Source organism: Haliaeetus albicilla, chromosome 10, assembly GCF_947461875.1.
Source record: "Haliaeetus albicilla chromosome 10, bHalAlb1.1, whole genome shotgun sequence".
Lineage (NCBI taxonomy): Eukaryota > Metazoa > Chordata > Aves > Accipitriformes > Accipitridae > Haliaeetus > Haliaeetus albicilla.
Genome location: NC_091492.1, coordinates 30,128,727 through 30,151,489, shown reverse-complemented (window position 1 = coordinate 30,151,489; position 22,763 = coordinate 30,128,727). Strand labels below are relative to the sequence as shown.

At 60.8% G+C, this 22,763-nt stretch overlaps 2 protein-coding genes and 1 long non-coding RNA gene across 9 annotated transcripts in view; 1 reads left to right on the top strand and 2 right to left on the bottom strand.

Annotated features, from left to right (window-relative positions):
- Positions 1 to 891: 891 nt before the first annotated feature.
- Positions 892 to 3,926, bottom strand: PHETA1 (PH domain containing endocytic trafficking adaptor 1). Of its 2 annotated transcripts, none has more exons than XM_069794662.1 (2): positions 3,859 to 3,926; positions 892 to 3,531 (listed from the first exon to the last, which is right to left on the bottom strand). In XM_069794662.1, exon 2 carries the CDS (start codon positions 2,816 to 2,818, stop codon positions 2,039 to 2,041), a length of 780 nt encoding a protein of 259 aa, XP_069650763.1. In that variant the 5' UTR covers positions 2,819 to 3,531; positions 3,859 to 3,926; the 3' UTR covers positions 892 to 2,038. The 2 variants fall into 2 exon arrangements, with proteins under 2 accessions (XP_069650763.1, XP_069650764.1); XM_069794663.1 differs by having other exon boundaries at positions 892 to 2,829; positions 3,859 to 3,920.
- A 3,256-nt stretch (positions 3,927 to 7,182) lies between these two features.
- The window catches only part of SH2B3 (SH2B adaptor protein 3), a 29,515-nt gene continuing 13,934 nt past the window's right edge, over positions 7,183 to 22,763 (top strand). Inside the window, exons 1-3 of one of the 6 annotated variants that reach the window (XM_069794659.1) lie at positions 15,164 to 15,275; positions 15,642 to 15,806; positions 16,185 to 16,970. In XM_069794659.1, coding sequence (XP_069650760.1) covers positions 16,212 to 16,970 — 759 coding nt within the window. In that variant the 5' untranslated portion in view covers positions 15,164 to 15,275; positions 15,642 to 15,806; positions 16,185 to 16,211. Of the gene's footprint in view, positions 7,507 to 9,231; positions 9,380 to 15,087; positions 15,276 to 15,641; positions 15,807 to 16,184; positions 16,971 to 22,763 lie in introns of those variants that run through there. The other 5 variants (XM_069794660.1, XM_069794657.1, XM_069794661.1 and 2 more) reach the window with 5 other exon arrangements.
- Positions 12,909 to 15,064, bottom strand: LOC138687451 (uncharacterized). Its single transcript, XR_011326623.1, has 2 exons — positions 14,587 to 15,064; positions 12,909 to 13,587 (listed from the first exon to the last, which is right to left on the bottom strand). It is a non-coding gene; the product is annotated as an uncharacterized lncRNA (long non-coding RNA).

Genomic DNA, 22,763 nt, shown 5'->3' with positions numbered 1-22,763 from the left:
CTTCACACTCTGCAGTACTCTTGGCGAGTGAGTGACCCTGGCTGGCTTTGTGCCTCAGTTTCCCCAAGGAGCGTCCTCCCCCAACCCGCTGCAAGACCCGGCATTAGCAAGAAGCTGGAGATGTTCATGCAGGTGGGACATCGTGGGCAGGGACACGGGGTCAGGGTGGCCACTTCCACAAGGGCAGGGTCCCCAGTCCCTGTGTAGCACCGACACTGGCCCCAGCAAGGGGACAGATATTTTGTCCCTGGCTAAGATCCCTTGGCAGAGGGCTGGGGATGTCCCACCAAGGGCACAGGGCCACCCGACCAGGGGCACCCAAACCGGGGTGGCATCAGGTGGTGCTGCCTGTAACCCCAGGTTTGGAGGGATGGTTGTAACACCCCATCAAGCCTATAACACACCAGCAACTCGCACCAGGGCACCTAGTGCCATTTCCACCAGTGAAACTGTGGGAGGGTTGTGCTCCCAGTCAGTGTCCCAGCTCTTTTCCAATGCCCAAATCCCTGTGTTGGTCACCTGTGCCTGGCTGTTCAAGCTGTCACAGAGGGTAGAACCGTGCTGACCCTGCCGGGGGACCACCCGAGTGCTGTGTGTCCTGGTGTCCCCAGGGTGGCACCATCTCATCTCATCATCTCATCTCATCTCATCATCTCATCTCATCTCATCACCTCATCTCATCTCATCATCTCATCTCATCTCATCCCTGTGGGCAGATGTGGGGCTCCACGGCACTGCGAGACCCTGGCATTGGCTGTGTCCCATTTGGGCGATACCATCTCTGCCCGGTCTCACGGACATGGTGGGGACAGGAGGAAGATTAAAATGGAGGATTAATTCCCACCTGGGCCCCCTCCCCAGGGGCTTAAAGGCGCAAATGAGAACCCAGGCCAGGACAGAATTTCTGAAACAACTTTTATTGTAGCAAAATCTTGTGCCCGTCCCAAGGGGGCAAAGGGAGCTGGAGCCACCCAGCCCAAACCCGGGGCACCCTGACTGTTCCTCCCCACTTCTGGCCAACAGCTTTAGTGTCGATATAAACCGTTGGGGAAATAAAAGAGCAACACCGGCATGAGACACCGGCTTCACTCTGGTTCAGCACATGAATCATTCGACACCCTCCGTTGCTGACACATACATTCCTGTTTGCCACCACAAGTGATGCTTCCCCTTAGCAAGCTGGCCTGGGGATGATGCCCTGCCCCAAAATATCTACCCAGCAAGGCAATGCCCGCAGCCGCTGCGTTCCTCTCGGGTCTGCCCCCCCTCCACGCATTCACCAGCCGGGCTGCAAGCAGCGATCGTCCCATGCAAAATGTCCGGGGCTGGATGTCACCAGCTCCCCAGGCAGCCAGGGCGCATGGTGCTGCTGCCATTAAGGAAGGGCTGCACTCACTGATATTTTCATTTTCAAACCACATCCTGCTGGAGCAGAGGGATCTGGCAGAGCTCAGCCGACCTCAGCCAGTCACTTGTGCCAAGCAGGGAGAGGAAGGCGGTGCAGGCTCCCCAGCTGTGAAACACTCACGTGGGGGCTTAGGGTGGGGGGTGAGATCCCATCAAAATCCTCCTCCAAAAGCATTGTCGGTGCATCATCCCACTGCAAGAGCATCAAGAGGCCCCACCAGACCCGGAGCAGTGGTCGATTCCCAGGAGGCATCAGTCAGCAAGTGGTTCGTAGCTTGCTTGCACTGGGTGGACCACCCTGCACCCACACCCGGGCATGACCGGTGGGGTGCACCCGCTGCCTGGCACGAGATGCCCGAGAGCCTGGCAGCCCCAAAAGCCCACAGGTTTCACACTTGGCTGGCGGCACACTGAGCCCAGCTGCCATCGGTGCCGGGCTGGCATTTCGCCATCACGGAGCAGCACTGCTGTCCCTCCGTGTTGGGCCCTTGGTGGCACCATCAGCAGGTGTCCATCACTGCCACAGAGAGGGCTGCACATCCCAGGGTGAGGAGGGGACCGAGGCAGCACCGAGGATGATCACCTCCTCCTGGCCACAGGTCCTGGTGGGTCCCCAGGGCTCGGCTGCCTCTCAGGGCCGGGGGCCACGCCGCCTCTCCAGCCAGTCCTGCCGCAGCCGGGCCACCTCCTGGCCGTACCGCTCGTGGAGCCGGCAGAAGATGGATGGGCTCTCCGCTGCAGCCGCCCCGGTGCCGCCTGCCTCGCTGCTTGATGCCCGCCTGCGCGGCGGCAGTGGTGGCAGCCGCGGGTTCCCCTCGCTATCGTGCCCGCTGCAGCCAGAGGTGTTGGGTGGCAGGTCTGCTCCCAGCGCGTTGTTCCACACTGCACAACCGTTCTCCTTCGGCATGACAGTGGGCAGAGCCGGCAGCCGCTCCGGCCACGGCTCTGGCCCTGAAGGCTTTGGCTTCCAGGAGCTGGGTGACCCCCGGCAGCCCCCGCATCCACCGGCCGGCCCCCAGCGCATCTCCTCCAGCTGCTTCTCCAGCTCTCGCACCACCAGGCGCATGTAGTCGAAACTGGCTCGTGAGAGCGACTTCACCCACGACTCCATGGCGGCCTGGCTCTCGGCCGCCAGCACGTAGGTACGAGACTTGGTGCCACCGAAGCGGATGGCGAACGCGAATTCCTCAGCTGAATCGCAGAGCTCCACGGTGCAACCCTCCAGCACGATGACGCCCACTGGCTCCCGGCTCTCCCGCTCCTCAAAGTAAAAGAGCATGTTGCCCTTCAGCACGAACCAGCGGCGATGGTACGCCGTGTGCCGCTCGCCGCGCTTGTAGAGGAAGCCGGCGTTGTCGGCCGGGGAGTCGCAGGTGGCATAAAAGGCCAGGCTTCGCTCGTTCAGCTTCATGGCTCCACACCCTGTGGGGACAGAGGGTGCTCAGCCACCCGCCAGCACACGGAGGATGGGTGCACCTTAATTGTACGGTAATAAGCCGTTGGCTTTTTGTTCTCGGCGGCACTGGTCTTGGCACCCAGGAAATGAAGCCAGTGAATAAACAGCCCCGTGATAGCCGGGCATAACCCCGCTCCCAGCCAAGGTGCTGCGTCCGGTGGGTGCTGGGTGGGTTGGGGCTCCCCGGGAAGGGGGTTTTGCCCCAGCTGAGTGTTTTCCTACAGAGGAGCCCCAAGCAGGGCTCATCCCAGCGCCCCACGTCACCCGGCACAGGTGACCTTACCGCCGGCGCTGCGTTCGCCCTGTGTCGCAGCGCTCCTCCCCGCGGCATACAGGGAGGGTTTATGGCCTGCGCCGCAGATCCGGCTGCCGCTCCGGAGAGCCGTGGCCATGAACCCTGGCACCTGGGCAAGGCCACCTCTCCCCTTGCCCCCTACTCACCGGTGGTCTCCTGTGCCAGGCTTTCTGCCTGCCTGCACTCTGCCTCTAGCTCCGGTCTCCGGTGGCTGCCAGCATCAGCGATGCATGGGTGGCCGTGGGGGCCGTGGGATCCCTGGGGCTGGGGTCGGGTGGTGTAAGGGGGCCCTGGGGGCTGGCACCCCGATGTCCCCACTCCGGCCGCTGGCTCTGGCACCAAAACGCCTGCGGGTTTCACGCGTCACCCCAGCCTGCAGAGCACAAGGCGGACGTGGGCCAGGATTATTATTTTTCTATTAAGACACAGCGCAGGGTTCAAGGAGATGAGATGGGGGCTCTCGGGGCGCCCCTGGCCGGGGGGGGGACGGACACAGGACAGCAGGGACCCCTTTCTCCCAGGCAGCTCGGGGACCTCTTTGGGGTGCCCAAAGTCTTGGGGACGTTTGGGAGCGGGGGAGCCGCCCTCCCCCCGGCACCGGCCGACCCCGCGCCGGGTGGGCTCCCGCCCGCTCAGCCCCGCACCGCTGCGCCGCCCCCGGCCCCCGCTCCCGGCCCCGTTCCCGTTCCCGCACGGCCACCTTTGTCCTCGGCTCCCCGCCGCCCCGGCTCGGCTCGGCCCGGCCCGGCCCCGGCGGGCGGAGCCCTGCTCCCGCCGGGCTCCTCCTCCGCCACCGCCCCTCACCGCGGCTCGGGGCGGCCCGGCGGGGGAGGCGGGTCGGGGAGGTTTGGGAGGGCCCTTCGCCTGGCTGAGAAACCGCTCCGGAGCTCGGCCCCGGTGCTGGGAGGTCCTGGTTCGGCCCGAGCCCTCGGGGAGAGATGGGAGGGCGGATCCGGGGAGCGCAGGGGGACACGCACGTCCGTGAATGTATGCATGGATGTGTGCGTGGATGTATGCATGGCTGCGTGTGTGGGCGTATGCGTGGATGTAGGCGTGGATGTACACACGGACATACGCATGGATGTACGCACGGGTGGGAAACCCGGGAGCTTGGTGCTGAAAGCGGCTGCACAACATTGAATTTTTGAGTCAGGCTGTTGGGGCAGAGGGTGGGTGCCCAGGAGCATCTGGTAGGGAACAGGCAGCGGTCGATGGATGGGGTGGACGGTACAAGCCCAGCAGGGAGGGCTGGAGATGAAGGCGGCAGGGCAGAGTTTGGTCCTGCATGGGTGGGAGATGCTGCAAGGGACCATGCTGCAAGTCCTGGCTGCTCTCCTGGGCTTTCAGCCATGTCCTTGGGAGAGGCTGGGCCAAAGCAGCTGGGGAAAGGGTCTCTGCCTTAGGTCAGAGGGAAAGACGGAGCTGAGGCAGGAGCTGAGTGGCCCGGATGGGTGTCTGGGGGAAGGTGGCGACTGGTACAAGGAGCTAGAAAGCAGGGGGTGACAAGCCGTTAGCCAGGCGCTGGAGCTGCCGGCTGTTGTGCAATCGCGTGGGCAGAGATCGCGGCCCCCTCAATCCTTCCTGACCACGGAAGCTGCACGGCACTCGAGTCACTGATGCGCTCTTGGTGCAGTGGCCAGCACTTGCCGCATCCGGGCCAGGGGTGAGCAGGTCCAGTGGTGCTGAGCACTGGGGCCGCGGCTGGATTTCCTGCTGCCGGTACCCATGTCCCAGGGCAACCATAAACCTTTTGGCTGGGAGAAGCATCCAGGCTAACTTCTGCTCCTGGTTGGCCTTCCACGCTGAAAGTGTCACCAGCCCGAGGACCACCTACCTCGGCAGTGCTGCTGTTCTCACCATGTCCCAATAAATACCAGCATCAAGGATTTGCTCTCCTTAGCACTGTCCCTTTCCTCCAGTTTCTTCGTTCCCCGCTTGGCTGCACAGCAATGCGTAAATTTTAGCAAATGAGGCGTTGGTGCTCATTTTGCAGGCCCCCAACTAAGAAATCCTGCCATCGGTGACCTCTGCTGCAACCGCCACTGCCCACAGGTCATGGTCCTCACCACTCCCCCCCCCATAGGTGCCCCCACCACCCTACACAGCTGCTCAGGGCTTTGCAATCTTCTGCTCATGGCAGTGGTTTTCATTTCACTGAGGGTTTTCCCTATCACTTGCAGACTTTCTCTTTCAGACTATAAAAAGGAATTTAAACCAGCACTAAAGCCATCTGGGCTTTATCTTCCCTCCTGAGCGGCGTGGCTCTGTTCAAGGCCGCTGGTGGGAAATCTCATGTCTTTCTGCACCGCTTATCTCCCTGCCTTGCTGAGAGGTGCCCTTTCACACGGCAAGATTAGGAGGGGGAAGGACCATGGGGAGAAGCAATAGCTTTATTAGACCAGCTGGGGTAATTGAAAAAAGCCAGCCATGCACCTGGCTCTGCCTTCCTTTGCTGGGACTTCAAAACCCCGGCTGCTTCTTGTGGCTTCAGCAGCTGCTTTAGCAGAGGTTGTTCCTCCACCACAGCCGCTTCCCGGGGAGCCCTTCCAAAACTGCATTGGAGAATCACCCCAATTCCTCAAAAACCACCAGTAAAATTCCCCTTGAGTTTTTCCTTCCCTTGGATGTCTCTTGGGATGGTTGCATGTCGCTACACAGGCTCCAGCACTTCCCCTTCTGGGTGGCCCCATGATATTTTCCCTGTTGTCCCCTCATGGCAAGGAGCCCACAGCCCGTGCCTCAGTTTCCCCTGCCAGGCCTTGCTGGGAAAGGTGGGAAAAATGAATTCCCATGCCGAGCTGGCTTGATGGCAGAGAAAACGGAGAGGAAAAGGGTCTGAAACGAGGCAAGGGGCTGCCGGGCGCCATTTGGGACATGGGCTGCCCTTGGCCTCCGCTTCCTTCTGCTCCCATGACTGGTGACTTGGCAGCGCGGTTACGCAGCGGCGGGTGCTCGACGGCTCAGCGAGGTGAGCTGGGGAGCTTTGAGTCACCACCAGTGCTGGCTCAGCGGGGCCCTCCTGGAAATCTGGGGGTGCTGGGGGGGGGGGGTGTACCGAGGGGCTGCTGGTAGTCCCCAGCTGGCACACAGAGAAGGGGTGCGGGTCTCCATCGTGACCAGTAGCAAACGGTCCCCAGGGATCCCAAATGGCCGCAGAAGCTGTGTCCCGGGGTTTAAGGCGAACAAGTTGGGACCGTCCCAGAACGCCCGGTGTGGCGCTGGCGTGACCCTCCACGGCGCAGTTCGGGGTGCGGGCACCCCTGTCCTGCTCCGGGCCCACGCGAGATTCACCGGCCCACGCAGGCCTCCAGGCGGGGGGTCGGGCACCGGGTGGGGCTGCTCTGCCTCGGCTCCCCGTCCCCGTCGTCCCCGCCGTCCCTCCCCGCGCCGGAGGCGGCGTGCAGTGCGGCGGGTGCCCGGGAGAGGGCAGCGGGAGCCCAGGGACGGCTGCGGGCAGCGCGGCGGGGCGAGCCGGGCTCGGCGAGGCTGCGTGGGGCAGCCAGCCCGTGGGGCACCCCCTCCATCACCACGCAGTCCATCCCACCCAGTCTATCACCACCCTGCCCATCACCCCCCGCCCATCACCAACCTGCCCATCACCATCCAGCCCATCACCACCCAGCCCTCTGAAAGGGCACATCAAAGCCAGGCTGAGATTTTGGGGGTGGGAATTGCCAGCTCAGCACAGACCCCCATAGCCAAGCATTTCCAGATGTCAGGGGTCTGGGGGCCCCCTCCGGGCAGAGAGGGGGGACCCTCACCTCACTGCGGGATGGCAGAGGTCACCCGCAGCTGATCACCTCCCACCCAGGGAAATGCAGACGTGCCACTTGCAAACCACCCCACGCGTCCTGAAAACAAAGCAGGCCAGAGTGCAGGAGTTGAAAAGAGATGTGGGAAGGACAGTTGGAAGCTGATTAAGGCTTTTACAGCAGAAGAAAGCAGCAATGGTTAAAAATCGAGCCCGGTGCAGAGCGGAAGGGCAGCGGCAGGGTGTGTGTGTGCGTGTGCATGTACAAGGGCATCTGCGCAGCTCTGCATAAACAAACAGAAAAAGCAGAAGTCAGTGATAGTGAATTAGCAGTTAGAGACTGTAGAAAATCCATACAGGAAGCAAAACAAAAGAGAAATCTCAGGCCACGGGGGCTGAGGACGCTGAGAGGGCGCTTTTGAAATAGATGAAGCTCATAAAGGAAAGCGTTCAATAGCTGTGAGCTGGGACAGCCACCCGTGGGAAGGAGGGCAGGCACCAGGCTCTGCCGACCGCTCATCTGTGCTCAGAAAAAAAGCCAGAAGGTGCAATTATGCATAAAGCAACGGCAGGAGGAATTAAAAAGCAGCTTTTAAGGTAAGATTTTATCACATTAGCCACTCCCTGTCACTTCCCTGTGGGGTTTGGGGAGGGCTGGTTGGTTGCAGAGTCTTCTGGACCCCTGAAGCAGGCGATGCCCAGGGGGAGCGTGGGGTTATAGCCCTGCAAAAAAGCCCAAATCTGATCCCGGGACGTTGGTGAGGCTGGAGGGGAGGCAGTGGGGCTGTGTCCACGCTGGCAGCAGCCCAGCGCCGTGGTCTGGGGATGGCCAGCCCCAGGGCACTGCACCAGCGGGGGGGGTTCCTGTTTCAGTCTTTTCCTTGTCAGAAGGGAATGGACTGGGAATGGATGGGGTGAGTGATTGGGGTGTATTTTAAAGCATCACCCAGGATGGAGCCCACTGGTGGTGGCACACAGATGCTGGTTCACAAACAGCTCAGCGTGCCTCAGCCCGCTATCCAAGGGCAAAATCCCACAGCTTCCACCTTCCCAACACCCACAAATTGATCGCGTGGTGTCTGTAAAATCCCAGCTGCCACTCCCCTGGGTTTCCCGGGCTTGGTGTGCTGGGCGAGTGCCAGCCCCTGGGCAGGGCTGCTCTGCTGCTGCTCTTCCATGCCCGGTGTGAGCGGCACTTGCGTGGGGGTCTGTGGGGCAAGGAGAGCCCCTCCATCCCTGACACTGCTGCTGCTCAGGGAGGACAAGGCCCCAGAGGAGCTCTTGGGACAGCTGGTGACACAGGTGGGAGATGTCCACGGGCCAGATATGATGGTACAGACCACAAACCAGCCCTTTCCCAGAAAAAGGTGCAGTGAAAGTTTATTGTCCTCCCAATTCCCATGGCTTGCAGGGTGGGTGGCCGCAGCTCTGCCATGCAGCCCTTGTTCCCCTGGAATGGGATGGCGGCAGGATGGCCAAGCCTGGCCCGTGTACACCCAACCCCGATCCCGAGCCCTGCTTGGGACCGAAGGGCACTGTGACCCTCTCTGTCACGGCTGAAGCCCTTGCCTACAGTGCGGAACAACTCTGGGCCCTGTGGCCAGATCAGCTCCCGCCGGGCATGGGCAGTGCCCCGCAGTGCTTTTAGCAGCAAGATAATTTCCTCCACCAAAAAGGCAGAGAAAAATTATGAGAAATGGGGTTTGAGAAGGCATCTTGCCCACCACTGCCACGGCAGACGTCCCTTGGGTCCCAGCCTGTGGAGCCGTAGGAGGACACAGCACGGCAGGGACAGGAAAGCAGGGTGTTTTCCTGCCCACATCCCCTCCTGAGCCCCCAAACGACCCCGTGCCCGGGCTCCCTCCCGACCCTCGGGGAGCAGGAAGCAGGCTGGGGCCGGGGGCGGGGGGGGCAGTGCAGTGCCCGGACACCCCCAAATCCACAGGGAAAAAATTGTAAAACTCATAAAAAACTAAAAAAAAAAAAACAAACCCACCCCAAACCCGAAATAAAACCAACCCCCACGAGCGCAGCCGGCCTGTTTATGCCGCTGCCTCCGCGGGCGCGTAGGCGATAAGATAAAGGCACCGGCGGGGAGGGGCGGCGCGGAGCTGTGCGCACCCGCGGAGCTGCCGGCGGGAGGCACGAACGGACGGACGGACGGAGCGACGGACGGACAGCCAGACGGCGCGGCCCCTCCGCTCCGCTCCGCTCCGCCCCCCCCCGCGCAGCCTCCGCCCTCGGCCGCCCCGCTCCGCTTTACATAACCCGCCCGGGGCCGGGGTCCGCGCCCCGCGCCGCCGCGGCTCCGCTCGGCGGAAATGCGGAGCCACTTGTCCCGGTTTCCTGCCTGAACCGAGAGCCGTACCGAGCCGTGCGCCCTGTCCCGCCCGTCCCGTCCCGTCCCGTTCCCGGCCGTTCCGCCGCGTTCCACCATGGGCGAGCGGCAGCCGGACGCCTTCTCCTGCAGGTAACTGCGGGCGCGCAGCGGGACCGAGCTGGGCTGGACCGAACCGGGTCGGGATAGGGGCCGGGATGGGCGTCCCCGGGAAGCGGTTGCTGCAAAGTGAAAGTGCCGCCGCCGCCGGCGGGGTCCGGCCGGGTGCGGGGGGGAGGCAGCGCGGCGGCCGCTCCTACTGCCGCAGCCCCTCCACCCCCGGAGCCCCGGGTGCGGACCCTCTCCCCCCTCCCCGCGGAGCCCCAGCGCCCCCGTTCCGGGAGCGCGATCCCCCGCCTCTGCCAGCTCCGAGCCCTCGGACGTCTCGCCACCACCACCCAACCCTCCCCGCACCCCCTTTTTTGCGGGGGGACGCTCTTATCCCGGGCCCCTTCCTCTGGCTCCTGCTTTCCAGGAGCTGGGGTCACCCGCGGCGACCCCTGTCCTCCCAGCACCCGTTTCCCCCGTGGGTACGCCCGGTCCCAGGGGCCCTGTTCCCCCGTGGGTGGCCCCGTCTTCCTAGCACCCCAGAGCACCCCCTCTTTGGGATCCCTGTCCCCCTCAAGGTCCCCCCATTTCCCAGCAGCCCTGTCCCGGGGACCGCTGATCCAGGGGTGCAGCATGCACGGAGCCAGCCCTGCCCCTCTCCTCCGCCTGCCCCCAGCCCCCGCCATGGGGCTGGCCCCTTTTGGAGGGCACAGAACCCCATGGGGTGATGCCCACCTGCCCCAGCCCCCGTTGCGGGGTGCTGCCCTGCCCGTGGGGACCATGCCCTGCCTGGCAGCCCCGCCGCCCCCTTCTCCTCTGCCCCCGTGCCCGCCGTGAGTGCCAAGCGGAGGTGCCAGCCGGAGCCTGCCAAGCGGCTCCTCTGGCTTTCTGCTCCCGGCAGACTTTGTTGGCTCACAGGCGCTGCCTGGCTTGGCAAGCACGGGGGGCTCGGAGCACGAGGCTGATGCACCAGCAGGCAGCATCCCGGCGGCCTCCCTGTGCTCTGCCAGCATGCCCAGTCCCACTCATGCCAAGTCCCGGTGGGGTCACCCGCAGAGAACCTGGACCCGCTGGATCCCACAGCGGCAATAACACAGTCATTGCTGCCCGGGCTGGGATTTACTGTCAAGGAAACAGGGATGAGTTGTCGAGCTGCGATTTCAATATTGTTGTTGCAAATTGATTCAAGATGTGCTGGAGTCGTGGGCTGGTGGCCTGGGGACTTTTCGGGTTGCTGCGCTTAGGTAGGAAAAGCAGCTGGAGGAAGAGGTGGCCGGCGTGGGGACCTGGCGCTGTCTGCTCTCGCATGTCCCTGTCTGCTGTCGGGCTTTGCTGGCAGGTTACGGGGACTGGAGTTTAAAGGCCCATGAAATTACTGGCAGGTTTCACTTTGACTTGTTTGGGACTAGATCAATACCTCGGATTTCTTTTTAACTTGCTTTTTTGTGCAGGAGAGCCTTGTCCCTGTGCATTTCTGCCACCCCCAGTACTGCTTTTATTTTCTCCTTTATCTTTATGTCTTTATTGCCTCTGAAAAGATCTATTTTGGTTTCGCCGGAGCCCGCAGGGCAGGGGGTCTGCCAGCACTGTGCATCGTGCAGGAGAGTTTGGGGTGCAAGTGCCAGTGGCTTTTGAGGGGTCTTACGTCCTCCTCGCCCAGAGCAAACCTTCCCCACCCACGGGGCTGCCAGGGACTGACCCTGGCACTGCGAAGACGTTGGGACAAATCCCAGCGGGTGAGATGAAGTGAAAGTGCAAGAGCTTGGCGCTGACGGGGTTTGTGGTACTGCCAGCGCTGCCGCGGCTTGGCGAGGAGGAAGGGCCAAATCCATCCCTGGGGAAACTGCTGTGGCAGGGAGGGAGAGCGAGGTTGGTGGGAGGCTGAGCTGCCGGCTGCTCCCCCTTGTCCCCATGGGCAAAGCCAGGGATCCCCAGCCAGCTGCTCCCCCAGAAATACTCCGTGTGCCCGGCTTCTCCCACACCTACACCGCAGCAATTCATTTCATGCAACAAAACAAACCCTGTCGAAAGAGGCCACCCCGCTGCCAGGCTTTTCCCCACAGGTGGTGGGTGCGGGAGAGGATGATGGTGTAAACTGGGCTGCAAGGTTCCAGATGCCACGGTGATGGGCACTTGGGTGAACGGGAGCAGGCAGAAGGTTTCTGGGGAGCTGGGCTGGCCACAGCGGCTCGTCCTGGTGAGCTCCTGCGGGCCAAGCAAGTGTGGAGCTTGCGTTTGGCCCGAGATGGGTTTGGAATAGGCTGTCTCCATCCTGTCTCTCCCGATGGAGTGATCAGGGGAAGCCAAACGGGTGGATTTCCCTTGGATTTAAAGTGCCGTAACATTGCCTGTGTCCCCAGAGGTCTGCGGCACTGCTCAGCCCACGCAAAGCCGTAGATTAAGGCCAGCTCTGGCTTCTAATATAGCAAGTTGTGTAGTGCCAGGCAGTCAAATGAGAGGGGAGTGTATGTCCTGTGAGAAAGTGGGGATAGGAGAGCAAAATCAGCCTCCCCAAAACTCCTGGCTTTTAACCTGATTTCCTAAGAAAACACAGCCTATGTGTGGGATCTCTCCAACGTGCTCCTCTGTTGCTTTTTGATTTGTCCATTTGGTTTAGCCAAAGGAGAGAGGGAAGGTCCTGAGACACCCTGGGGTTCTCCAGCTTGTGTGGAAACAGCTGGTGGGTCGCAGGGAGCGACGGTGCTGTGCCATCACCCTCTATGAGACCCCAGAGAATCCACACTGCCACAGGGGGCTGCTCCCAGAGAGAAGAGCTGGGCAGTGCCAGGCACCTTCTGCTGTGGATTGTGCTGGTCTGACGGGCAAATGGCCTTGGCTGTTCTATAGTGATGCTGTAAATATGTGGGTGCTGTTCTGGGGGGGTGATAGGGGCCCTGTTGCCCTCCTTGCCTCTTGTGGAGTCCCCATGCTGCCCTGGGTGTGTGGGCTGGGGCTTTCTGTTCTGCTCAGGGGTAAATCAGCAATATTTATCCCACTGGTGAAAACAGGCTGCTGGAAGGGAGAAGAGGCTCGGCTTGAAGGGCAGCAATAAAACTTCATGGGGTTTTCCGTGAGCGTGGAGTTGGGACTGCTTTCCGTGGCTGTGCTCGCTCTGCAGCGAGTGTGCCCAGGGCAGGCGACGTGCCGTGAACACATCTGTTGTGACCCAGCTTGGAGGAGAGGGTGAAACTGCGGTGCTCCCTCCCCGCACCCCACCCCTCCTTATCCCACATCCAGAGGCTGCAGCCAGACCCTTTCCCACCTCTCCCCCTGCAACAGCCCCTCCGGCCTTGCTGAGTGGCTGCATCTCCGTGCCCACCCCCAAATGGCTGCCCCGCACCGCTTGTCCCCCTCTGTGCTCTCAACCCAGGGCTGCATCCAGCCGGTCTTCCAGCATCCGCCACTGCGGCCCCTGGGGGATTGGGAGGCAGAGAGAGGCTGCACTGGCACCATCCTGGGGGGATGCTCGGCACCACCCAGCCCTTGTGAACCCACCCTGGGTGGGCTGGATCCCTCGGGGACCCACATCCCCCCGAGCCCCCCACACCGGATACTCTCCCATTGAAAAGTGCTGTTCATTGTAACCCGGCCTTTTATAGCTGCCTCGCGAGCGGGCTGCGGGGCCGTGCCAAGAAAGGCTGCTGCCGGCTCAGAATAGCTCTTTTCATGGAGGACATCCTGGGAAGGAACAATGTTCCCGCTCTTGGGATTGTGGGAACTTTGTATTTCTGCCACTCGGGAAGCTGGAAGCTGCGGGACCAGCGAGGGCGTCTCCCAGCCCCTCGCTTTGCTCCCTCCTGAAAATAGTCCTGGGGTGAATTTTGAATAGCCTTGTGCTTATAAAAGGGAGCTGAAAATGCCGCCGGCCGCTTGTCCTCCAGTTGGGGAACAGTTGTTTCTGGGAGAGCTGGCACACAAATCAAATTTCCTATTTACATTGCTGGCATGCATTTTCCTGGCGTGGAGAGTCATGGCAAAGAGTTGGGGCCGGTTTCATTTTCGGATTGCGGTGCACTGGCTGCGCTGCTCATGCTCCAGGGCTGCCTGTGCACGCACGCGTGTGTGAGCAGGGCTTGCTCGGCGCAGGGCACAGCGACATGGTCTCTGCTCCGGAACGTTTCCCTTCAAGGCCGGATTTGCAGTGCTGGGTGCTGGCGGGTGCCCTTCCCGTGCAGCTGCAGCCCCCTGCGCGGCTGTTCTGTGGTGGCTCCCGGCATTGCCCTGGTGCCGCTTGGTGCTGCCGGCTCTTCTGGCTGCAATTAAACAACAAATGCATTTACTGGGATTTTTTGTTACCACAAAGGCAGAAATAACCCACTGCCGGATCCAACCCGTGGGTTACTGTCCCAGCTGATGCCGGCACCCGCTACCGCAGCAATACTTGCCAGGTTGGGCAAGAGTTTAATGAGTTCTCCTGGGGGCGGCTCGGCTGCAGGGCTGGATCCTGCACAAGCCGGGGCTCGCCGCCCCAGCCCGCATCAAAGCCAGCCTGTGGCTGGTCTGTCCTGTCCTGCTCTACCTCAAGCTTCTGGCCCAGCACCCCAAAACAACCCCAGCACCCCAAAACGGCCCCGAGACGGGGCGGGCTGGGTGATGTACAACTCTTCCAGTGGCCTGGGGGACATTAGCCCCCCCATCCCAACCAGCTTGTGGCACGTCTGAGGGTGGGCTGAACTCTCCATTCAGTACAAATTAAGGCAATTAGCTGTTGTGACACTTCCTTTGGCTTGGCGCTGACCTGCAGGACAGCTGGGACTCCCTTGTAGGAATGTATAGGGTATAAGGGTTGCAGATGTAAAGTCTGCCTTAAAGCCACTGGCTGCTGAATTCCGGCATCGTGGAGCGCGATGAGCAGGGAGAAGCCCACCTGGCAGTGGGCTCTCACATCCCTGTGGCATGTCCCTGCCAAAACCTGGGGCCAGGCGGAGGAGCGGGATGCTGCTGTGGTAGCTCATGCGCGGATTCATCCGGGATAGCCCTTTCCACGTGGGGAGTGTGCCAGGCAGGAGCAGGGAGGACAGCATTGCTGTTTGTGCCGGTGCCGGCAGGAGGAAGCGCTGGGGGTGTATTTCCCATCATCATGCCAGTTGGAAAAAGCACGTTGCTACCGGAGGCAGCCTTCGGCTGCTTCTCGCTGCGTGGCGCAGGCGAAGCCCGGCTCTTCCCGTGCCGCAAACCTCTCCCGAAACCAGTGTGGAGCAAGCCCGAAAACTTAGAAGGCGAATTCCCTATTCTGGGAATCTCCCACCCACCTGAGGAGCCATCCACACGGGTGCCCCGCTTGCCTCCGTGTTTCGGGGGAGCATCCCGCTGAGCGTGCCGGCGGTACCGGTGGCCGTGGCGTCAATTCCCGGGTGCCAGGAGGAAGCGGGAGCACAGCTGAAGGATGCTGAGTCATCGGCAGGCTGGCGGCACTGATAGACGGTCATGGACGGGGGCCCTGCCGGGGGGTTCGGCCGGGCCGCAGGCGGGCGCACGCCCGGCACTGCCGCAACGCCGGCCGGTCCTGAGCTTCGGGCGGCTCTTCTGAGAAGCCAGGCCCCAGCGAGGCTGGCGGGCGGCAGATAACATCTCCCCTCGCCTAGAAACTTCACAGGACGTACTAAGAAGGGTGGCGGGTGGGCAGAGATAGAGGTCCTCTTCCCGGCGTTATCGCCTCCCCGGCTGCAAACAAGATCCGCCGTGCTCTGCATCGCCCCGCTTGTTTCCTCCCAGCCCCTCTATTTTTTTATTTTTTTTTTAATTTTCCCTCCTCCCAACAAATGCAATCACTTTTCCTCCCCTCCCAGCAGCCAGGGTGCTGCTGCCTGGCAGCCGGAGTTTCGGGGAGGCGGCGGTGCCCGTGCCGGCGCGGCAGGATCCGGGCGGGTTGGCCGATGTTTCCTGCCTGAGCGGAGTGCATGGCCCCGATAAGTGCCGCGGGTGAGCACGAGGTTCGGCGGTAAGCAACGCGGTGCAGCCGGGCTGGCTGTAGGGAATGCTGCTGCTGGGCTCAGCCGGGCACGCCGGGGCTGCTGCACACCGGCCGTGGGTGCTGTCAGATTGGCCTCGCAGCAAAATCTGCTCGGGGCAGAGATACGGCGTGGTTTGCCAGAGCCCGACTGCCCCTCAGTCCCACAGGCAGCAGAGCATCCCCCCAGGGACACGTGCTCATCCCTGGCTGTGTCGGCGGCTGCGTCTCCCCGGGGCCGGTGGGGCTGGGTGGGTCTGGCAAGCGAGGCAGCTCTGTCCCTGGATTTCTGCAGCTTTTCATGTTGTTTCCTCCCTTCCCGCCCGCACTCCAGCTTTATCAGCTCTGTTGAAATAGGTCCCTGGAGGGAAACCCATCGGCGCTGCGAAGCCTTGGCAGGAGGAGAGCGGATACGGCCTGGCCGGGCGTCCCTGCGGGGCGGCGGGCAGCTGCAGGCAGCTGTGCTGGCAGGAAGCCGTGCAGACGCCCCGCTCTGGGACCTGCCTGCACCCCACCTCGCAGGTGGGGAAACTGAGGCACGGCCCTGCCAGGCTGGGATGGGGATACGAGGCGTCGCGGTGGGGCAGGGTGCTCGGCGTCTTGAGTGGCCACCACCGGCACCAGGTGGCGAGCCGTAGCAGTTGCTTGCGTGACCGTGCCGCTCACCGGGGAGCCGGCTGCCCCTTGGCCGGCTGCAGCGCCTGTCCCTGCGCTCTGCGCCGGTGAATTCGGTGGCTTTGACCAGGGTCCAAGCAAACCACGGCGTGCCCCAGGCCGCTTGCCCTGCGGGTACGCATATGGAGCGGCATGCAGCCGTGCTGGCTGGGGGCTGCAGGGGCTGGGGGAAGGCGTCGGGGTGTCAGGGCTGCCCTGACGCTGCCGGTGTGCTCTGTCTTGCAGCGCGGCCGCCTCGCTGGAGCCACGGCAATGAATGGGCACGCTCTGCCAGCCGGCACGCCAGCGCATCCCCGGGGCTGGCATGAGTTCTGTGAGCTGCACGCCATCAGCACCGCCAAGGAGCTGGCGCGGCACTACCTGCGCTTTGCCACCGAGCACCCGCACCATGACCTCCTGGCCGCTGAGAACTTCTCGGTGCAGTTCACCGACCTCTTCCAGCAGTACTTCTGCCATGAGGTGAAGGAGGGCTTTGCCATGAACCAGCTCCGCATCCTGCCCACCGGCCCGGCGCGGGATTACCGGGAGACGCACCGGCGGCACACGGATGCCTCCCTGGGCACAGTGGTCGCCAAAGCCGAGGTGGACCCCAGCGCCCGCCCGGAGCAGCCCGGCCGAGCCCCTGAGGCCGCCTCGACGGGGCTGCGCAAGTCCTGGAGCTCAGAGGAGCTGGCGGGGCCGGCGCGGCGGCCCTTCTCGCTCAGCCAGCTGCGCAGGAGCTGGCGCAGCCTCTTCCGACGCCGTTCCTCAGATGCCCTCCCCGGGGATGGGGACGGGGAGGCCGCGGCAGAGGCTGCTTTTAAGCCGGGACTGAGCAAGCGCATCCTGCCATGGGGGCTGTCGAGGGACCAGGCCCCCGAGGTGCGCAAAGAGGGGGTCCTCAAGTACGGGCTGCTGGATGAGACCTTCCTGGACAGCGGGACGCGCTGGCAGCGCTGCCGCCTGGTTCTGCGGCGAGCGGGGACACCTGACGGTGAGGAGTACGTGCTGGAGCTTTTTGACCCGCCAAAGGTAAGGACCTGCCGGCTCTTGCCCGTTTCGGCCAGGCGATGCTGCGGGTCCCTCGGCACCGGGTTGGGGACGATGCCAGGGTGCCAGCACGTTCTGTGAGGAGGAGCAGAGGCTGCGCCCTGTATTTGAGACCTCTGAGAAGGAGAGCCACTGCCGCAGGCTTGTGTTCAGGGCTGCATTCAGGGGGCAAAAGATGCTGTGACCATGTGCCAAGGGCGATGTGAGCACTAATTATTGCAATCGGTCGAGATGCAGTTGTATTTCTTCTTGCTGGGACCCCAAACCTGGCTTTACTGGCTAGAAGCAGAGCGCCTGCTTTGCCCTCAGATGCAGAGCTGAGGACAGCGGCTGGTGGCCTCTGCACCGCTTGTTCCCAGCCCTGTGGAGCCATCCCAGTAAGGTGGGGGGTCACCGGGTCTGGCGAACCCCAAATTCACCCTGTCCTTGCTGTGCCTTGGTTTCAGCAGCCAGGGCATCTGATCGCCAGGGCAAGTTGGGAAAGGAAGGGGAAAATAGAAATTAGGCTCTGTGCCTTCCTCTGCTCCCCCATGGGATCTGTAAGGGAGTTTAATTTTATTTTTGTAAGTACTTTTGTGGCCAGAAATTCAGATCTCAGCTACCCTGGGGAGCTCCCGTAGTGCTTAGATGCCGGCTGGAGCGGAGATGATGCAGGATGTGAGTGAACGGGGAGCGATGCGGGGGGAGCCGTGGTGTTTAATCTTTAAAAAGACAGTTCCTCCACATGGCAGGTCTTACGCAGGCGTGATGGGCTGGGTTTTCTGTTTCTTTTTTCCTTTTTTTTTTTCTTTTTGTGCTCGTTTAACTTTGTTGACTAACTTGTGCTTCAGAAGGAGGAAGCCTTGGGTAGAGCCGGAACCTTGTCCCTGCCTTCAGGCTGTGTTTGCTGCTCACCACGGCACTGGGCCAGGGAAGAGCTGGCTAAATTCCTGCTACTTCTGTCAAACCACCCCAATATTAAACGTTTAAAAAAAAAAAAAACCAACAGAAACACCACCAAAATTGTGAAATCTGAAAGTAAAAGGCAGTTTTGCTCCATTGCGTTGGGAGTTGCGGTTGTTTGTCCCCATGGGAGCATGTGTCCCCAGCCCAGGGCACGGAGAGGTCTGGCTCTGAACGGCATCATTTTGGGGCTCTTGGAGGGTGCTCCCAGCAGCCGGGCAGCACCGCTGGGTGGTGGCATGGTCCGGACCCCCGCTCACTTGGATGGCACTGGGCACATTGGATCCCACCGCAGGGAACAGCCCAACTGGTGGCAAGGAGGCGTTGGGTTGGTGCTATTTCAGGCGCTGCTGCCAAATTTGCTGCTGGCTTTGCTCTTCCTCATCCTCGGTGCCTGTTGCCCAGACCTGTCCTCGGGGCTTTGCAAGAGCCAAACCTAAAAGCGAAGCGAGGGGATGCCCTCCCAGGGGGGCTGTGCTCCCCAGTGTGGGGGGGCTTTGGCAGTCGGGACCGAACAAACCCCTCCATGGGCACTCACTCGTGCCCCCTGCCACCCAGGCACCAAGCCCCAGCACCTATGTTTTTTTTCCCGGTGCACATTATAGCTGCAATGGATTTGGCTGTCTCCACACCGGGTAAAATCCCTGGTGACCCGGCACAGCCACGAGGGAGAGCCAAGTCCTCCTTTCTGCCAAACCTTCTCCCCCAAAGGCTTTTGGGCTCAACGCAGGGAGCAGAGCCATCGCACCACTGGCACTTGCACATGGGAGCAGCACCCTTGTCCCACAGGATGAGTGCCCGGTCGGGCCCCCGCTGTGTCCCCTCTGCCCCCAGGACCCAATGCTTGCAAACACTGGTTCCCCCTCCCCTTTTTTTTTTCCTTTTTTCTTTGTTTTTTCTTCCCCTCCCTCCACTTGGGAAGCAAGCCCAGCACACAGCACATTCTTCCTCTCCCCGCAGCCCCTGACCGGCTTTGACCCACGGGCAGGAGGCATTTAAAACAAGACATTTAGCAAGTTCACCCAGTGCTCTGCAGCATTATTCCTTGCACTTTGCAACAAATCTCTGTCCCATGGAGATTTCCTGGTGAGTCCCCCGTCACCGCAAGGCCGGGGACCCTGCAGTCCCCCCGGGGCCCTGAGCTGGGGGGGGTTTCTCAGCCAGGTCTGCGGAAGGGGGGATGTTCCTCACTGGATTTCGTGAGTCTCTGGCATAAATTGCTTCCTGTGCAAATATTCTCAGGGCGGGTCCTTCCTTTCTAATTAACTGCGCTGGGGCCAGATCCTGGCTCATTTACAGCAGAATCAATCCAGCCCCTTTCCCAGTAACTGTGGTTGAATTCTGGGGGCGGTGGAAAGCCGTGCGCCGTGCTGGTGGCTCCCATTCCTCAAACCCAGCAAGGGTTCAAACTGCAGAGCAGTGGGAACAGAACAGCTTGTTGGTGTTTTTTGGTTTTTGGGGGTTTTTTCCCTTTAAAATAGGTAAATAATAACCGATAACTCCCCAGGGAAGGCTGCGGGGAGCCCCCTCCCCTCCATCCTCCAGCCCTGGTTTGCTCACAGGGCTTTGCTGCTGCCTTTCGCCCGTGTTGTGGATCTGTTTCCGATTTGAAGATGCTGTTGATCATCATGAAACATTAATGGTTTTAAATAAGCAACTGTAAAAACAGTCCTTGAGGATTTTCATCCCTGGCTGGTCTCTGGACCATTAGGCTTGGTCACCCTCGAGGTCTCCCCAGAAGCGCCCTCCTCTTCTCCCTCTCGACCCTTTAAATAATATGATGTAGATGGAAATTTGGTTCAGCCTCCCAGCTTTACAGCATCAAGCCAAGCCCCTAGATACTCAGCACCTTGCAATGACGGTCCATGGGGAAAGGGGGGGTGGCCCCATGCATGCCCCACTGCACCTCAGCTGCTGCTCCATCACTCTGCTTTTGGCAGCTTTTATCTTATTTTCCCCCTTACTTTCCCCCCAGTGCTCTCCAGTGGGGCCCTCTCGGCCTAATCCCATAACGTGCCCGGCATCAAAGGGAGCAGGGCTTTGAAGAGCCCTAATCCCATTTACTGCTTGGGTGGCTGTGACTGGAGCTGCGCTGGGCGAAGGGGTGAGCATCGGTGAGCCGTGCCGGAGCTGCCAGCGGTCCCTGCGGTGCTGCCTGGCACAGACATCCCATCCCGCAGGGATGTGCCGATCTCATGGGAGCTTCAGCTGGACGAAATGGGGCTTCCCATGCTTGCAGCTGCTGCTGGGTTGGTTTTGGCATCGCTCCTTCCTCCCTCGAGTGCTGGAAAAATGATGTTGCAAAGGAGGGGTTTGGAGATGATCGGATCCGGAGCCCTCCTGGGAGCGGGTCACAGACTGGCTCCAGGGCACTGGTGGCCTCAGGGTACCCAGTGCAGGGCAGGGGGCACCTGGACCCCCACCCTGGGGACATGCCAAAGTGCTGGCGTGCCGGGGAGAGGAGGGGTGTGAGGATGCTGTGCCACCGACTGGTGCCAGGGTGAAGTGATGATGCTCTGATGTCTAGTACGAGGGCCATGCTCACCTGTCCTCCCTGCTTTCCGTGGAGGCACTAAGGGCTCTCTCTGCTACCACACCATTTATTCTCATATAACTTGTAGGACTGGGTAGCTCTGAGGCCTCTCCACCTTCATAAATTTAAGCCAAAGCTGGCAAAATAGGTTTGCATGTTTTAGGGCAGCCCATCGGGGTTTTGGGGCTGCCCTGTTCATCAGCTGAGCCCCAGCCCCAAGTGCCTTTTACGTGGCCAAGTCCTAAACTCCATGAAAACCGTGATTTGCAACGGAAATGTCCCCAGCCATTTCTGTTGACCAGATGTTTTTACAGGAAGGGGAAGGGAAATGGGATTTGCATTTGCGCTGGTTTCTTTATAGCATTTTAATGAAATCCAGTGCATCCCGTAAATTGATGGCATGCTGAGACGAGCCGGGAAGACTCCTTCCGGTGAAAACCTGTGGTGCCTGTGTCATGGCTCGTACATCTTCAGCCGTGGCTGCAGGAGGAGCAGTATTTTTATCTCTGCTCCGCGTGAGACTGCTTTGACTTCCTTTTTTCTTTTTTTTCTTTTTTTTCTTTCTTTTTCCCCTTCCTTTCACCTGAAGCTGGTTTCTGAGAACTGCCACCTCCTGAGCAAGCAGGTCCTGCGCTGCTGGGCTCTGATTTTCAGTGCCTGGGGTTCTGGGTGGCAGCCGGCCAAGCATGGGGTGGGGAACATCTCAGTATTTTGGTCCCTATCTTCACACTGGCTCCTCCTGGAGCTGCATTGTATGTCCAGGAGCAATGGGGGTTGCTCAAACATGGCCCTAAGAAGTGACTCAACCGAGGATATATGAGGAGGCAGTGGCAGAGGGAGAGCTGCCACTGGTTCCTGCGTGCAGGGATGGGGAGGCCACATTTTGGGAAGCCTTGACCCCAGCAGCAGCTGCGTTTGCATCCCTATCCCAGGCAGGGACTTGAGCAAACCCCTTCTTTTGCAGTGCAACGCTTTGCTTCAAATCCAAAAGATATTTCCTCTTATTAGTGACCTATAATTATCCTTCAAAACTGGACACACCGAGTTGGATGCACAAATGCCAGTGTCGCTGCTGCAGCCCCTGAGCTCCTTCATTCCTCTATTCCTGGAAAAATATGCTGCAAAATGGTCTTTCTTCTTCAGGGCCACCATGAGAGGGGCACCCACTGCCCGCAGGCTCTGGCAAACCCCAAAGGCAATGGGTGTCCTGCGAGAAAGAGCTTGCTGGTGATGGGAAACATCTCGGTGTCCCGTCATCACCCTGGCCCAGGGAAGAGCACGTTTGGGTCAATCTGGATTCCATTTGGTGTCCTCCATCCTGCGAGCTGGAGCGGGCTGGACCACGTGTGCTCCTGCCCTCATCCCCGTGGTTCGCCCAGGGGCAAGCTGGCTCGCACCACATGTTATTTTCTCTCTTTGTTGTAATAAAAAAGTTAAACAATCCCAGGCTGGCGGGGGTTGCTGCCTTGATCGTCCAGCCAAGAGCGACCCTCTTGCATCGTCCCTTGGCGGCTGGACAGCACATGGCCGGAGAGCTGCATCCCTCTCCTGGCATCTCCAGGGACCGCATCCCTCTCCTGGCATCTCCAGGGACCGCATCCCTCTCCTGGCATCCCTCTCCCAGCATCTCCAGGGACCACATCCCTCTCCTGGCATCTCCAGGAGCTACATCCGTCTCCTGGCATCCCTCTCCCAGCATCTCCATGGACCGCATCCCTCTCCTGGCATCTCCAGGAGCTACATCCCTCTCCTGGCATCCCTCTCCCAGGATCCCCAGGGACTGCATCCTTCTTCTGGCATCCCCAAGGCAGGAGCCAGGAAACCTGCAACGGGGTAAGAGCTGGGTGGGGGGGGTGGGTGTGCTGCGATTCCCTTGGGAGAGGCGAAACTGCACCCAGAGGTGCCCAGAGCGACACCGAAACCCGCCTGCAGACTTTCACCGCCGAGCAGGGCAGGCGGCGGATCCCCTCGCTGCTTCGCTTTCGGTGCTGCGCTGCTCGCTATTCTTCGAAGGCACGCGGGGTTGGGCATCCTTTTGGCTTTTTGAGATTTTGGTGGCGACTTTTTCTATATTCCCCCCCCCCCCTCTATTTTTTGGTATCGCAGGAGGAGTGTGTACGGGGGGAGGGCAATGAGACAAAAGGTTATTTGTCATTTATTAACCACAACTTTTTCCATCCTTGGTCATGCACGGAAAAAACACTTTTAACAGCGTAACCACAGCCCCGGCGTTAATTGCTGAAGAGCAGAGTTTCTTATTTTGGAAACTGTGTTGCTGGGATGGAGCTCACGGGGGCTTG

Bases quoted from the DNA above. Each gene is read 5' to 3' on its own strand.
- PHETA1 (XM_069794662.1), bottom strand. From the start codon at position 2,818: ATGAAGCTGAACGAGCGAAGCCTGGCCTTTTATGCCACCTGCGACTCC.